This window comes from Nicotiana sylvestris, chromosome 11, assembly GCF_000393655.2.
Source record: "Nicotiana sylvestris chromosome 11, ASM39365v2, whole genome shotgun sequence".
Taxonomy (NCBI): Eukaryota; Viridiplantae; Streptophyta; class Magnoliopsida; order Solanales; family Solanaceae; genus Nicotiana; species Nicotiana sylvestris.
In genome coordinates, this window is record NC_091067.1 from 70,178,565 (window position 1) to 70,196,673 (window position 18,109).

The 18,109-nt window shown below is 42.1% G+C and overlaps 1 protein-coding gene across 1 annotated transcript; it reads left to right on the forward strand.

Moving 5' to 3' along the window:
- The first annotated feature begins 8,432 nt into the window (after positions 1-8,432).
- On the forward strand, positions 8,433-11,515 carry LOC138881142 (uncharacterized). Its single transcript, XM_070161346.1, has 6 exons — positions 8,433-8,778; positions 9,139-9,401; positions 9,513-10,062; positions 10,259-10,390; positions 10,523-10,869; positions 11,072-11,515. Exons 1-6 carry the CDS (start codon positions 8,433-8,435, stop codon positions 11,513-11,515), a joined length of 2,082 nt encoding a protein of 693 aa, XP_070017447.1.
- Positions 11,516-18,109: the final 6,594 nt, after the last annotated feature.

Sequence of the window (18,109 nt, forward strand, 5' to 3'; positions counted from 1 at the left end):
CACGAAATATCTCCAAAAGGGAAAAATGTCCCGAACACTCAGAGACTGGCATTGCAAACTCAGAAAGCATACGACCCCAGGGTCGGAATCTCCAAGATCATAAGCCCTCAATGAGGAAATTCCGAGCTCACGAATAATAACTCCCGAGCCAAAGCAAACTCGATGACTCGGAGACTGTCACCAATCGCCATTCATTAAAATACCCGAGGCCATAAGGCCCCGAGCGGGCAGACTCAGTCTCGTAAAACTCGTACCGAGTATCAACAACCAAAACTGTAAGACCTCAACGGCATGAAAAACTTGTAAGACCTGAACCACAAGGAAAAACTTTAAGACCTCAAACAAGGCATGAAAATTTTGTAAGACCTTACTACAGGCATAAACTCAGTCCCGAAGTTTAGGATATATGTCGCATTTGTAAGACTCCCAGAAGGGCATACCCTCGATGTAGACGCCCAAACTACTACACTAGGGATCAAAAATGGCTCCAGCCAAACACAAATGACTACAATAATACGGATGTACCAGCCGAATTAACGCGACTCGAGGATGCCCGATCATTGCTACAAAATCATAGGCCATTACTTCGAATCTACTTTGAAAAGAACTGGTTAAATAGGCGACCCTCGACAGGCAAAAGAGCTTCGACCATGTCAGCTCCAAATCATAAGGCATCAAGATACTCAACTTATGAGCCAAACCTTCTGAGGTGCTCGAACATCACTGCAAATGACTTGAAATCAAAGCCTACATATGCCTAAGGACAAAGCGTAAAAGCCATTGTCACCAGCCTAATGATCCCAAGGGCCACACACTAAAAGGTCGCAACGATCAAAAGCGTAAGAGCCACTGTCGCCGGCTTAAAATTTGAATGCTTGAGGGTCAAAATAAGCTCGAGTCGTAACCCGATTCGGAGATTAAACCCAAAATAGTTAACTATATATGCCTAAGGACAGAGCGTAAGAGCCATTATCGCCAACCTAACGAGCCTCAAGGCCACACATATAAAAGGTCGTTCGACCCAAGGCGTAAGAGCCATCGTCGCCATCCCGCACAAATACAAAACTTGAGGGTCAATTGAGCTCGAGTCGAAACCCGACTCGGAGACTGAACCCAAAATAGTTAAAATACATATGCCCAAAGGCAAAGCATAAGAGCTGTTGTCGCCAGCCTAACGAGACTCAGGGCCACACATATAAAAGGTTGCTTCGACCCAAGGCGTAAGAGCCATTGTCACCAGCCCACACAAATACAAAACTTGAGGGTCGATTGAGCTCGAGTCGAAACCCAACTCGGAGACTGAACCCAAAATAGTTAAAATACATATGCCCAAGGGCAAAGCGTAAGAGCCGTTGTTGCTAGCCTAACGAGCCACAGGGTCGTATCACAGATTTAAAGAGTTCTACTAGCTCAAAGGTTGAATCGACCTAGATGAAATCTTGACAAACAGAAACACAGAAGACACAAATTGCGGGGTTCCCCCCTTATACATATAGGTGATAATATACAAGCTCCGTTTACAACATACTGTGAAAGCTATGTACACAAGAACAAAACAGGAAATAAATGTCCCCCCTCTGTGACTATGGCCCGGCGACCCCTTCCTAGCCATCTTCAGTATCGGACAGAAGGAACTTGGCATCATACTCCTCCCCTTTGGCTTGCTCAATCTCTTCCAAGAGATCAAAGCCCCTGGCATGAACATCCTCTAGAACTTCCCTCCGAGATTTGCACCACTCATACTCCTTGCTACTGCTTATACGATCAAGGGCTCTCTTCAGTTCAGCTTTAGCAATGGTAGAACTCTTCAAATAGGTCGTCGCTTTCTGTCCCGCCCTGGTGTTTCTTATCACAACCTCAGCCTTCACCTTCGAAAGCTCGGACAAAAGCTTTCCGATCATATTCGCCCGTGCAGAATCATTCGCACGAACGGTCTGGATTTGCACCTCAAGAGCAAAAACTATGGCTAGAGCACTCTCTTTGGTCGTAAAATGGGTACTTACATACGCTTGCAGCTTGTTGAATTTGTGTTTGGCTTGACCAACCTCGCCCTAGAGCTGTCCCAGCTCCTCCACCTTGTTCTCCAACTGAAATATCAAAACATCAAGCCGTCGAGATGAAAAGGGGAGTGCAAGCCAGCATGGAATGTAGGGTACCTATTTTTCTAGGTAGATCTCACTACTTCGGCTCTGGTCCACCTCACGCCGCAGGGAAACCAACTCGCTTTCCTTTTCCGCACAAAGAAGTTTAAGGGATTTTTCCCTACCCAAAGCCTCCCGCAACGGGGCCTCACAGCGAAGCATCTCGTATTTGAGCATGTCGAAGGACTATGAAAGAAAATTAAATGAAAAAAGAATGGCAAGGGACCAAAATAATCTAACAGTGATCAAAAACTCACCATAAGACCAAGCCGTTGAGCCTCGCTAAAGGCCAATCCAATATCCATTGGCTTACTACCTTCAGAAGATAGACGATCGACCAAATCGCTTCTTCTTAACCGTTGAGAAGGAGTCTCCCCACTGCAAGCTCCTTCACACCCCGGAGCGTATTTTCATTTGTCGTCGATCCTCGATCCTGAGGCCAGCAATCTCTCCTCATCCCTCGGAGGACACGGCCTCATTTTGGAAAAATCTGCGATACCTGCGGTAGTTGGGTTAATAAGCCGACAAGAAAAGCTCCATTTTTAGGAAACAAAACACCGGACACCTACCACGATGCTTTGCCTCCCATCTCCCTTTGGACAGATCTCGCCATCGGTACCTATCATAAATCGAGTGACTACTCGGCTAAATCTGGGACCTCGTTCAGCAACAAATGAGTTTCTACGAATATGGAACAGGAAGATATCATTACAAAGCTTACCTCCGGTCAAAACGATGATAGTTTAGATAAGACACTTATATGTGAAGTTCCATTTCTCAGGAAATGTCAAAAAAATTCTAGGGATGACATCGGTCATTCGAATCCAAACGAACTGATTCATCCATTCACAATCCTAGTCCTCTATGCTACCGGCGATAGGAGCTCAGGTGGATCAACGCTATAGAGCAATCAAACCCCAATAATGTAGTGGCCAATATAACCTCACGAGATGGCTGAGGGTAAACTCTATACCGGCCTTATTGGCGAAATATCTCATCGTCTATACTATTTTCCAAAGTAAGGGGTAAGCCTGCTCCAATGTAACCCGATATCTCCGACAGAAATCAAGCACGACCTAATCGGGGGGACCCAATGCAAAAACATGCATGCATACGTTCAAAAAACCCTCAACGTATGTCGTGATGCTCTCCTCGGAAGAAGGCACTTGTAACATCGCCTTCTCCCCATACACAATCTTTTCTGATCATTTCGAGGTTTTCCTCTCCCACTGATGAGATGAGCCTTGACATATGCTCCCGGTGTCCCGAAACATTAAGAGGCCTCCCCAGCATGAAGGCTCTCCTTGAGGCAGGGCACCTCGAGGCCCGCTCACCAGGCATCGGCGGTGCGTCACTATCACCAACCAAATACGGAGCATAGGAAGACCTCCCCTCTCCCTGACGGTCGGACGTCGACGTAGCAGACATGACTACGATAGAATAGGGGGAGAAAGATATATATTTGAGCAAAATTTTTGAGTTGAAGCAATGGAAGGACTAACATAAAGTGCCAGGCTCTGCGGAAGAGGTAGTCTCTCAGAGCAGTAGAATCTCCATTGGAAAGGCAAGTGAATGAATATATAGGGGAAAAGAAGCAATTGCCCGCCTACCCAAAAGGCCAATTAATTTTGGTCGCGTTAACATCACCCTCTCCTAGGGAAACGCACAGACAGAATTGCCCCGGGGACCCCTTTCCCATGTTGAGAAAATGTTGCAACCCAGCGGAATTTGAGAAACTGCGAGGCCTCGAGGGCTCCTTGGTATCGCCGGCACCGGTCTGTTAGAAGCTGTCAATTTAACCCCGGTGCATGGCCCAATTTGAGGGTCTTGGTCACTCCAAGAACGGATTTCGAAATGCTAACATCAAAAGACAAAAGTCTAAATCCGCGAAAGCAAAGGAATAAAAAAGAAAAACTAAAAGAAGAAAAGTCCCTCTTTTTACATTGCCAAAAACGTATCCACAAGAGACATCTTTACAAGATCCATCCCCCAAGGGCTACATACAAAAGGAAAAAGAGAGGATGCAAAATGACGTGGGGACTACTCTTCATCACCACTATCTTTGCCCTCATTTGGACAGTTAAAGTGCCAATTCTCTGTCCAATTCGCGGGCTTCCTCGAGATCAACTGATAGATCGACGCCTCTGGCTCCGATCTTCTCCAGGGTCTCTCTCCTCGCCTCTGCCTTAGCATGATTAATGGTTTGAGCTAGCTTTTGCTCAGCTGCTATCAATAAGTCACGAGCTATTTTATGTGTCGTGGATGTGTCATCCAGATAAGTGGCAGCATTTCTTTCAACCTCAGACTTGACCGCGGCCAAGGAAACAATCTCCTTGCGAGCATTCTTGAGAAGATCATGGGATGACTCCAACTCCTCGATCGCTACCTCAGTTTGCTTCCTCAGCCCGAGGATCTCCGTGTTCATTCATCTAATCTGCAAACCATTTTGCTCGACCTACAAAAGAAAGGTAAGCCAATTTGTGTTGGAATATGGGAGCAAAGGTCGGATACAAGCAGGGCGAAATACCTGCGCAATGAGGTCAGCCTTTTCCCGGATCACTCTATCCAAAGCAACTCGGAGCCTTCCTAATTCCTTCTCTCCTCGGACAGAGTGAGACTCTGAATCCCGCAGAATCGAGGTAAGCTTCGTACACTCCCTTTGATGGTAAGAAAGATCCTTGCGGAGTCGAAATAAGGCATGATCATACATATCCTTGCACTGCGACATAGCGAAAAAGTTAGAAAGACGAAGAATGAAGCCCAAGATTAAAAGAAATATAGGAAATATAGTTATCACCTGCCGCATGAATCTCTCCACCGCCTTGACAACACCAGGAACGTCAAGACCGACGCTATTGCTAACACCGTCAAAGATGTTGGCCAGGGAGCCTCCCCCTTTGAGAGGAATCCCTGCTTTGACGGCGTTCGCTTCTTGAGCATCCCTCAGTTCTCCTAATGAGACCTGAAAGCATGAGATGAAATCATTCATGTCGCTGATTTCCCCAAAAGGCAACCCCTGCTCCTGAAAAGCTCCGGGCCCCGACCCTTCAGGATCGATGGCAGTAGTCCCCCGAATGGAAACCACACCAAACCCGTTCATACGATCTGAGGTTACATTAACACCCTCCTTAAGGGTCTCCGGTTTATGGGACCAACCTGAGTGGGCCGTTCCAGACTCAGCAGCCTCTGATCTAGGCACATTTGAGGCTCCCGCACTCGACTTTGTCCTCTATGCTAACTGGCATTCATCGTCATCCTCATCCTCAGCGCCGAGATTTGCCCTTAAAGTTGAAGCAGAGGTCCTAGCAACGGCTTCATGCTCGAGTGACCTGGGTTTCTTTGTCGTAGGAAGGACAACAATGGCCTTGCATTCTCTCTTCTTGCCCTTGCCGGGCTTCGAAGCCTCTATCCCACCACCAGGGGCGGCCTTATCTCCATATTTTCACCAAGGCCTGCACAAACACGATAACCATAATTTGTCAGCACAAGGGGCGCAGGGAGAAACGCAGAAACGCAAATCTAAGACATAGACAGTAAAAAAGCTCTGCTATTATTCTTGGACACCCATCGCTCCTTGGCCAGGTCGGTCCAAGACCGAACATGATACGGGAATGCAGTGTCCAACCATTTGATCCACCCCGGCAGGTCCGAAACTGCCTCAGGGTACCAAGCAGCAGCTACGTGAAATGACAAAGAGGTCATCATTCCAGGGGGAAAGGGAAGAAAATTACAAGACATGGTTAAGGGAGAGTCGCTTACGCTGTATGTTCCATCTCTCCGGGAAAGGCATCCTCCGGGCCGGAATGATGTCTGAGGTCCTTATTCGGACGAACCTGCACATCCATCCTCGGTCTTTCCCCTCGTCGGTGCTCGAGAAAAATAATTTTTTCGATCGATTGTGGAGCCTGATCAAACCTTGATAAAATCGAGGGCTGTACAACCTAATCAAATGGTTGAGGGTAAAAACTTTGCCCGTAACCCCTTCGGTGAAATGATGGAGCATCAATACTATCCTCTAGAAAGCGGGATAGATCTGGCCGAGTGTCACTTGATATTTATCGCAAAAATCAAGGATAACCGGATCTATTTCCGAGGGAGAAGATTCAGTGGACTCAGCAAGACCCAAGGTGAACGGGTAGGTATACACATGGAGGAAGCCAGCCTTGTAGTCCGTTATATTTTCATCAGGGGCGGGAATTTCAACCTCCGCTGCCTCGCCCCATCGGCAATTTGTCCTCACTATTTCGATTTTGGTCACAACACTAATGTATCGGGACACATGTTCACATCGGCCCCGTGTGAATGAAGTGGTATCGATGGTAAAATCTTTAACATATCAAGCTTGGAGGGAGTGCACTGTTCCAAGGTGGGTACCTCTTTGGCTTTCTCCTTAGACGGCTGAGATGAAGATGCGGCTTCATCCCGTGAGAAACCGTTCTAGAAGTCCTGGCCATAGCAATGGTAAAATTTCCTCTCAAAAAGCAAGATTGAAGAGTGTAGAAGAAGATGGGTATGGACTCATGAATTTGAAGATGCTAAAGTTGGAGATTATCAAACAGTCGATGTATTTATAGGAACCGCTTGGGCAGCAGAAAGACGAGCCAATGGCAATTCGTGGGTTCCTTGATAATCGCATTTGATGGCAACCCTTGCACGATTTCCTGGGACATGGCATTTAATTCTCTTATAGGTTGACATCACGACAATGATTTCCTCGGAACGACGGCTCAAATTCGTTTCCTGTAACTTCATCCCAGGAAATGCGGAGACTATCTGTATACGGTGAAATCGGAGGGTCCAATTTCTCGTCATTAAGGTGTTTTGGGAAGTCATATCAAGATCTCGAGGTTGCGAGGTTGCGGTCGAGTTTCTCTCCCTCGATGTCCATTTACGCTCGACCCAACGACGATGCCAAGGATGGGAAGTTCCCAAGGCGAGCAGATCGCACTGGCAGAGCCTGGTGTTACGTTTAGTCGTCACATCTTCATACCTTTATAATTAATGTATCCTGTACTATGTTGGGATTCCCCCTCCTATATAATGGGGATCCTTGGCATTTTGTAAACTCTGTTACTCCAACTGTTCTACACAAGATAAATAACAACTCTCTCCCTCTTTTCTCTCTAACTTACTCTCTCGATATTATTTCTCATATTTATTGCCTTCATACTTGTTCTTCACTTATTGCTCGTTATCGGCCATAAAGAGCCTCCATTAATTATATCCTAATTGTTAGACCTTTCCCGATTATCCCCGATAGCTCGAGCCCAAGCATCGACCTCGAGGCCCCTCATCGGTCAGTCTGAGGCCAGAATAACTAACCCCCCGGTTCGCTCACAATCTCATTTTAGCTCGCATTTTATCTTTTATCTCTACACATCTAGCATCAACTGCTTAAACAACTACCATAAAAATAGATCACGTATTTTTAGAGTCACATCAATAAATTTAATTGTTATTACCATTTTCACGGTAAACAAATAGCAAGAGGATTCATATTACTACAAGCCAAGGTGTGAGTTTCCAATGCTTGCCATTTGCTGTTATCTGCTTCTGCCCCTCTATCGCCAAGGGTTCTTTCTTTAAAAAAATAGAAAAAGGCCTACACTACCCCTATTATTTGATAAATGATTTATTTTTACCCTCCGTCCATCTATTCGTCCAAAAATATATACCACGTTATTTTTATTAATAAAATTGCCCCTCCTTTTAATGGTGCAACATGTGGGCCTTCAAATTAATGCGCTTGCATATTTTTATTGGGCCACGTGGCTCTACATTCAGAAATCATATAGGGATTTTTCCTTCCTATACCATATATGAAACTTTATTACCAAATATGTGCATAGTATCTAAATTACCCGCCTAGTCCACATTTTTCCTACAATTCATGTACCATTCGTCTATTATGAATAATTAGGGCAGAATATTCCATAAAAACGTGCTAAAAATCAGGAAAGAATCTTGGGATAGATTGATTCTACATTAACTTCAAGTTTTGAAAAGGAAAGGAGATTTCGCATCTGCGTAATTTACTCTTACAATACAATTCGAATTTTTTTTAAAAAAAAAAATACGACCAGCTTCAACAAACTACGAATCGCTTCAACAAACTGAATTCAAATTGTAGAATTCAAATCTTCGAGATTCAACAACTCAACATTGGTATATTCTGTTCTTCGTTCGTTTTCAGAAAACAAATTGGCGATCATAAATCTGTTCTTCATCTTTTTTTTTCTCAATCTAGTAATACAAAAAAATGAAAAAATTTAGAATAATACATCAGCAATCATGTCTAAAATTGCAATCATGCTACAATTGAATGGGAATTGGGATAACTATGGCAGATTTAGAGATTTTGAAGTTGATGCCATTGTGGTAGATGAGAATGCAAGCTACAGTATTCTGATTTCTACAATTGCAGAACAACTATCGATTGATACTTCAGAAAAAATTGTAGAAATCAAATACATGGTGAACGACAATTGTCCCCCAATGGAGATTAGGAATGATATGGGGGTTCGTGTGTATATGGAGACCAAAAAGGAGAATAAAAACTTAGGTTCATATCAGTTATGTATAAGTGTACGAGATTTCAATATGGAATTGGCAATCACCAACGATAACACAAGTGCAGGTTTGTATAGTTGTAAATTGCATAGATTTATGTTTTACGGTATTTTCTTCAAAATTACTACAGCTACCTACAATTAAACTACAAATCTGTTTAATGATATAATAAAGCAATGTTGTTTTCAAAATTACCTACAAAGTTAGTACAATTATAAACAACATAAACTACAATTATGATTAGAAATTGTTGATTTCAAAATGTTGTCTTCAAATAAAACTACAATTGCAACAGTTATAGTACAAATTAACTATAATGGCTGACATCCTAAAAATGGATGACTACAAAATTTTCATTATATCTACAAATTCTCTACAAATATTCTACAAAATTATAAGTACACTGTTTATCTTTATTTTGATGCAGGTTCATCTGGATCCATAAAGTTACTTGATATGCCATCATCTCCAGCTATAGAGGAATATCAAAGTGAAATAATAACAGAATCTACGCAAACTGCTATTGAAGAAGGACAAGTGTATCAGGACAAACAAACTGTAGCTGCTGCAATGAAGCACTTTTCTGTGATGCACAAGTTCCAGTTCAGAGTTAAAAGATCTAGTCGTAGAAGGTATGGAGATATTTGTGGAGAAAAGACCAATAAAAGCAGTGTTATACTCAAGATATGTGTAATGTAAACATTGTAGATAAATTATAGTTTATGTTACTTTATGTTAAAACAGTCCGTTTGTTGCATCTACATTTATAATCTATATTAAATATTGTATTTCTTTTTGTAGCTACTGCTTGTATGCGTTGGTGAAAACTGTAAATGGCACTTCAAGGCAACGTCAATTAATAATTCCGCAATGTTCAAGATAAGGAGTTTCAACCGACAACACACATGCTCCCTAATGGACGAAACATTCATACAGCGCAAACGTACTGCAGATGTAGTTGGTAGCATGGTAATTCCAAAGTATTGTGATCCTAAGACTGTTTACACACCAAAGGACATACAGACTGACATGTTATCCGAACACGGAGTGAACCTAAGCTACATGCAATCATGGAGAGCAAAGGAAAAGGATTTACAGTTTTTGAGAGGGAATCCGGCTGACTCTTACAGCAAATTACCCAAATATTTTTATATTCTTGAGGAGACTTATCCTGGTTCGGTTGTTAAATTGAAAAAGACAGCAGATGAATGCTTCTTATACGCATTTGTTGCTCTTTGTACATCAATAAGTGGTTGGCAACATTGTAGGCCAGTAGTAGTGGTTGATGGGACATTCTTAAAATCAGCCTACAGGGGGATTATGTTGACAGCAAGCACCATGGATGCAGCAGGTAAAAAGTGTAAAAATTTTGTAGTCATTTTGTAGGCAGTCTATAAAATGTAGATATATTGTAGTAATTTGTAGTTATTTTGTAGCTATTACATGTAATGTACATAAAATGAATATATATTGTAGTTGTTATGTATTTATATTTTTATATAAATTTTCAAACCTGCCAATTAATATTTTATGAATTAATAATGTAGGAACAATATTGCCCTTGGCATATGCTGTGGTTGATTCTGAAAACGACGCATCTTGGAAGTGGTTCTTTGAGCAATTCAAGCAGTCATATGGTGAAAGACCTTCAATGTGTGTTGTTTCAGATAGGAATGAGAGTATATTGAAGGCAACATCAATTGTCTATCCGGCCATCCCACAGTACTCTTGCATGTGACATATTTGGACAAATATAAGGTCAAAATTCAAGAAGGGTCATCTACAATTGCATGAATTGTACTTTGCTACAGCACGGTCATACACTCTGGATGAATTTAATGAAAGGATGTCGAAGATTGAAGAGGTAGACCCGCGTGTGAAATCTTACCTATATGATATTGGTTATCATAGATGGTCAAGAGTACATGCAACAGTGAATAGAACGTGGACAATGACATCAAATATTGCAGAGTCGTTGAACGCAGTAACAAAAGATGCAAGAGAGCTGCCGATATTTGACCTTTTAGAGTATATGTGGACACTGCTAGAACGTTGGACCAATGAGAAGTTATTGAAGGCGAAGGGTAATTTCACATTTCTTGGGGCCAAATTCAATAAAGAATTAGATGACAACAGAACAATATCTCAGAAGCTTAAGGTAAAATCTGTTTATTTGGTGCAGAAAAATGAATTACTTAATATGCAGTGTTTCCAAATTGTATATAAATTGTAGTCAAATTGTAGATAATTGTGGATTGTATATAAGGTGTAGAATATTTGTAGATGATTTGTATATAAGTTGTAGATAATAAATTTTTATGATTGAGATAATATTTTTTCTGTTTGTTCTGCAATTGTAGGTGAGGGCTTCAACAGATCATATACATACTGTGGTAGATGGTGTGAAGCGGTACATTGTGTGTCTAGAAAACAAGAAATGTAGATGTGGCCAATTCCAACTTGAAGAACTTCCATGTGCGCATGCTTTGGCAGCATTAAGGCACAAGAATAAAATATATGAAAACTATTGCTCTCTGTATTACACAAGGGAGAGCCTTCTGCGTATGTATGAAATGCCAGTAAATCCTCTTCCTGATGAAAGCAAATGGAATGTGCCACAACATATTTTGGATGAGGTAGTAAAACCACCGACGGGAGATAAAAGACAGCCAGGGAGACCTAAAAAGGAAAGATATAAAACCTATGATGAAATAAAATCAAAGAAGTACAAGGTGTCATGTGGAAATTGTGGAGGTGAAGGGCATAACAAAAGATCTTGCAAGAATGCGCCCAAGAAGAAATGAATATCATGTAGTTAGAATAGTTATTCAAAATAACTGTTAGTGAGTTAAAGTTAGCAGATTTTTTGTGTAATAGTTTAAGTTTTTAAATATTTTTATGAAGTAGACTAAAAATTGTTTATGTTTGTTTAATATGCTACATTTGTTTTTAAAGATCAGGCATCTAAATTTGTCTTTGATAGAGTGTAATTAAATTTAAATATTTATTATTTACAATACAACTGATATTAAAAAAATAACTTTAATGTAAAGTGTTTCCAGATTGTAGGTAAAATATAAGTTAATTGTATTTAAATTGTAGTCTTAGTAATAATTTGTAGATGATTTGTAGATAAATTGTGTGTAATACATTTCTATGATTGGAGTAATTATTTATTCTGTTTGTTGTGTAATTTAACTTCATCTTACAGTTATATACAGATATTACCTAGAACTTGAAGGTATTTCATAAAAATTATAAACATATACAACTACAAAATTATATACAATTACTACATCGAGTGTTGCCAAAATGTAGATATTGTGGAGATTATTTGTAGGCAAATTATATTCTAAGATTAAAGATAAAATTACAAAAAAAAAGGTATGCTGCAATAAAAAAAAATTTGTTCATAAAGTAGTGTATTCTCCTTCAACTACAAATTGGCATCAACTAAACTAGGAAAACAGGACACTATTTTTTCTTTCTCTGGACTCTAGTCTTCTCATTCAATGCAGGAGCACCCTTCCTCCTTGCTAGCCTGCCTGTAACCTCACTTTCACTGATTGACCCATCTTCTTGCTTCTTTGTAGCATAGTCCCATATGAGAGCTCCATAGCGTCTACGGTGTTGGTCCAGTACCTTTTAAATCACTCGCTTGAAATACCTTAATTTCTAACAATTGGATCCAAGTTTCCTAATGCAGACTTTCTATCTAAACATATGGGTTGAACCAGTCCGTTCGCTGTTTAAGTTTAATTTAAAGACCAAATCAGTATGTGCCAAGACATGCTAACTATTTGTTTTGTTCATCCTTATATTTGTTACTTGTTTTGTATGTCGCAATTAGAATTTTAACCTTTGAACTCCATATATGCCTATATCCTTTTCCTTCTCCTTTAGGATTAGAAGTCCTGATACTCCGGGACTGATAGGTTGGGACGGGTACTAGCATGCAATAAGTAAATGAGACTGATCGCGTTTAAATACCTTAACGAGGTGGGAAGGGTAGAATATGGATATGATGACCGATGCGCTAATATCACGTGCGACCCCTCTTCTGAGGAGTGATCGCTGGGTATTGCATTGAAGTGATCCATATTAATTATAAACTTAGGACTCCCCTCCCTTTATTTGCTTTCATCTCTTCTTGTAAAACTGTTCAAATCTCCTTTTCATGAATTTCTGCCCTCTATACTTACCTTCAAAAATTTTCAACTTGGTCGCAATGTTATGTGCGAATCCTTATTTGAGCCTTGACTATTTACTTGTAAAGTCACAATTGTAACATGGCCGGGAACCACACTAGTGGATCTTGAGGGGTGCCTAACACCTTCCCCTCGGGATAATTTCTAGCCCTTACCCTAATCTCTGGTCTCTTCATCTCAAACCCTTCTTAAAGTGTCCTAATGCACTATAATCATTAGGTGGTGACTCTTCAACTTCTAAACCCAATTCTCGAAAGGGGATAGAGTTGTCCTCCCAATGTCGCATACACGATTTCTGACCCCGCGATTAGAGAAAAAGGGGGTGTCGACAGCATGGTGACTCTGCTGGGGAGTTTCTTTAGGCTTTTACCATTACATGTTGTTTGTGACTTTATTATCTCATTAATTGCTTTATTTACTGTCTTTTATTCTTTCACTATGAAACTGACTTGGCTCTTCATGTCTTTTCTTTCCTTTAGTTGTTTTCTTTTACTACTTTATTTCAATGTTGTTGTAATTACTGCAATTATTGTAATCATTTATCTTATGAACGTGAAAATACATGACAATTTGTTTCATTCTTGTAAACTGCATCTTCAACAACATATTCCACTCGTGCCAAACAAACACCATAGCAACGCTTATAATGAGTGGTTGCGCTCTTCCAATATTATCACCCTTTAAATTCGGCAAAGGCGTATTTGCGGTAAAACCAGTCGATCAACGGTGCAGTCGACGGTTCCGTGCCTTTCCCTCTTGAGTTGACCGCTCAAGGGTACCTGTCTAATACCCCAATAGAAACCTTACTCTGTCTAATTGTGCATGCATCATGGTCAAACCTAGCCGAGTCAGTTATGTTGTCCATATAATGAGTAATTAAGATAGCCTTGTCCTAAGTCCATCGGGTTTCCCTGAAACCCAAACGGACACCTACATGTTCTGTGCATTTATTTGGAGAACTAAATGCTTTTTATGTTAATTATTGGTTTAAATAGTCGAGTATGGTAGGGTAAGGGTCTAACACTCTGTTTTGCAGAAAATGAGGCACGAAGTCCCCAGATTTGGCATGGTCACCAACATTCATCCAAGGCTGCTGAATTTGTGGGAAGATCTTCACTCCAGCGATTAGACACTCGTCCGCAAATACTTAGGGAATCTTCCTTCTCTTCTAAAAATCCAGCCTGACAACAAAATCATAGAGGCTGCAACTCTGTTTTGGGATAGTGACAGGTCTGTATTCCTCTTCGGGAACCTTGAAATGACTCCTTTGCTCGAAGAAATAGGAGGCTTAGCTGGTATTCCTTGGGAGACTCCGGGTTTGCTTATGCCAGAGAATCGCAAGGGTAGGGGTTTCCTTAAGATTATGGGACTAAAGAAGAACCCAGAATTGACCTCTTTCAAAGACTCCTACATCCCATTCGACTATCTGTACGAGAGGTACGACCATAGCAAGTCATGTCGCACCTACTCAGATGAATTTGCCCTCACCTCACTGGGGCATATTCACAGAAGGGTCTTCGTATTCATGTTTTGTTTCCTGGGAATGATAGTGTTCCCTATGAAGAAGGCTAGGATCCACACTAGATTGGCCATGGTAACCAAGACTCTGATGGAAGGAATCGGCGGACAGCCTTTCAGCATTGTGCCCATGATTGTTGCTGAGATATACCGGGCTCTGGACAACTGTCAGCGAAAGGCCAGTCATTTTGAGGGATGCAATTTATTACTTCAGCTCTGGCTCATGGAGCACCTTCAGAAAAGAGAATACCAACAAGAGATCTTATGTAGAGACTGGGATGATCACATTGCCTTCCACCAGCCAAGGCGTATGAATTATATGCCTAACATGTTTATTCAGCCAGAGGACGCTGGAGGATGGGTGGAGCTACTTGAGAATCTAAAAGAAGACCAGGTACAGTGGATGGTCGAATGGTTCCCTATGGAAGAATTCATTGTTCGATCCCGAGACGCACCGTTTCTCATACTCATTGGTCTAAGAGGAACTTATCCCTATGTTCCCCTCCGAGCCATGAGGCATGCTGGAAGAAAGAAAATCATACCAAGGGTCGACAAAATGAGTCACTTTAGGGCCGATTTCCAGGACGATGTTAGCCCTCACAAATTCCAAGCTCAACACATGTTGCATTGCAAGCTCGTTTTGGGGAAAGAATCTATTGAGCTAGACAGGTATCACACTGGTTGTGTGCCGCACTATTCATGTTGGTTGGAAGATAATCACAATGGTATGGGTCAGCCTGGGTTCATTCACGGACACAGAATCATCAACAAGAAAGCTGAAGTACGGGTTAAGTACAATCAACTACGCAAGAGGATTCGAGAGTGTGAAAGTGAGAATCGGGAAATACAAGAAGCCCATCAGAAGTTGATCGAGGAATGGAAGGATATGGCTGTTAGCGTCAACAAGTGACTAGGGTATCTGGAGCGAGGTCTAGTGGAGCTAGAAGGAAAGTTCCTCAAGAGGATTGAATATTGTCGAAACGCTGAAGGGAATGCACGCGGACATTTGGCCCAAGCTTATCTGCTGCTAGGACTGCGCGAGCTGGTGAATCTATTCGAGGGGGATACCGAATCTGGGGAAGGTCCGTCTGGGACCAAGTAGTTAGGAGTCTTTTATTTTGCTTCTAATGATGTAATAAGGCCGATGGCCACTAGTGACATTTTATTTTCCGTTATTTAGCGTCGCTTTGGATTCGTCTTATTTCTTATCAATAAAATGAGGCATTTAACATTATAAGTTCTCCAAGTTAATTTGTCGCTAGGTCTATCTCAAGCACAACGAGGCACCCAAATTAGGACGCGATTTATGTTCTTGCACAATGTGTTTGAATATTGCAACATTTTCTTCTCATAACCTGCACTAACTTGTTACCTTTTTGCTTTTCTTTATTTTTTATTCCCCTCCCCAAAGGTTAGTTCATGCATTCTGGCACCATCATCATACAGTACGAGATCCAAGGGCCCTCCACCTCCTCCTCCTCCGAGTCCTATCCGAAACAAGAGCAAAGGTAGAATGGGAGATTCAAACGCCAGAAAGGAAATTGAAAGAATTGAGATTCCTCAGGGTACCCCGGTTGCTAAGGAAACTGCTGCCCAACTTGAGCAGAAACTATTGAAGTTCCAAGAAGAACTGGATAAAGTTCGGAACTTGGAAAATTTATCATTCACTCTCACCTCTCCTGATGTCAACTTCCCAAATGCTCAAAATCCCGCATCTCCACAAAACACCCCACAACCACAGATGCAACCCACCCATGCTCAACATTGCAACACATGCCACACTCCACTACCAGTTCCTGAACCACTAAGCACCACAAACGACCACCCCCACAACACTCCCATCTACGTAGACACCATACCCCACTACACTCAACCAATCTCAAGTGCACCTAAGTCTGATGACAAAGACTCTCTTATCAGAAACTTGGCAGCAGAACTCAAGAAATTGACCAGCCGAGTCCAGGGCATGGAAGGAAACAAAGGCATAGAGGGCTGAATTATGAGGACCTCTGCATTCAGCCAGATGTTGAACTTCCGAAGGGATACAAACCTCCCAAGTTCGAAATGTTCGATGGCACGGGAGATCCCAGAGTCCATTTGAGGACATATTGTGATAAGTTGGTCGGAGTCGGAAGGAATGAGAAAATCCTATGAAACTCTTCATGAGAAGCCTGAAGGGGGATGCTTTATCTTGGTATATCAGTCAGGACCCCAAGAAATGGACGAGCTGGGTACGTATGACATCAGATTTCATGGATAGGTTCCGATTCAATACAGAGAATGCACCGGATGTATTCTACATCCAGAATCTGAAGAAGAAGCCTACCGAGACATTCCACGAGTATGCTACCCGTTGGAAATCAGAGGCTGCTAAGGTCAGGCCAGCCTTAGAAGAGGAACAGATGAACAGATTCTTCGTCCGGGCTCAAGACCCACAATATTATGAGAGGTTGATGCTGATCGAGGGCCAAAAATTCTCCGATATCATCAAGCTGGGAGAAAGAATTGAAGAAGGCATTAAGAATGGTATGGTTAATAATCTTGAAGCATTGCAGGCCACCAACAAGGCGTTACAGTCTGGTGGCACGTCAAAGAAGAAGGATGTCAATGCAGAGATGGTCGCACAGGGAGCCAAATCACCACTAAAATACCACACCTACCCGTCACCTCCACTTACATATCAGCCTATCCCGAATTACCAAGCACCTGCACCCTCTTACCAAAATCCACCACCCGTTTACCAATCATCTACACCTCCCGCATATCAATCCACTTCACCCAGATACTTTCAACCTGCACCTGTGTACCAAGCTTATAATGCCCAACCCCCTCACTACCAATCACCTCCCACTCGCCAAAATTTCCCTAGACCCAGACCAAATTTTGACCGCAGACCTCCCAGACAATATACAGCCATCGCTGAGCCAATTGACCAGTTGTATGAGAAACTTAAAGCTGCTGGTTACGTCTCCCCTATCCCTGCCATAACTCCAGAAAATCCTTCCCAGGGGATTTTATAAGACAATATACAGCCATCGAATGCCGCTCGTTGAAGGACAAGATTCAAACTCTGATCGATAATAAGGTTATCATAGAAAAGGAGCCTACTCCTAATGTCCGCAACAACCCTCTGCCTAATCACAGAGGTGGGGACATTCACATGATCGAGATCGAAGATGACTGGGACCCCAAGGGATCGATAGGACTGATTGCTGAGGATGATGATCCAAAGAAACCAACAGTCACACTTAACCCGATTGTTGTGCAGAACCAGCCCTCCAGGGACGATGAAGTAAACATGTCTATACCTCTCGAATTTGAAGCACCTTCTTCTACGAAGGTGGCCGGGCCAATTGAGGTTGAGTTTGGAGTTCCAAAGGCACCTGTACCCTTTGAAGTTGCTGTGTTACCCCCGAGGGCACCCATTCCCGTAGCAATGTCAGATGTAACACCGTTCCACTTGAATGCCATACCATGGGATTTCACAGCTGAAACAAGGAGGAAAGTAAAGACCAAGACGGGAGAAGCAATTGTTGCGCAGGGTATGACCAGAACAGGCAGGGTTTACACTCCAGAGCACCTAGCTGAGTCCAGTAAGCAAGCCTCAGGACGGACTACTGAAACTAGTCCCGATAATCTTTGGAGGAAAATACAAGCTAAGGAGTATTCGAT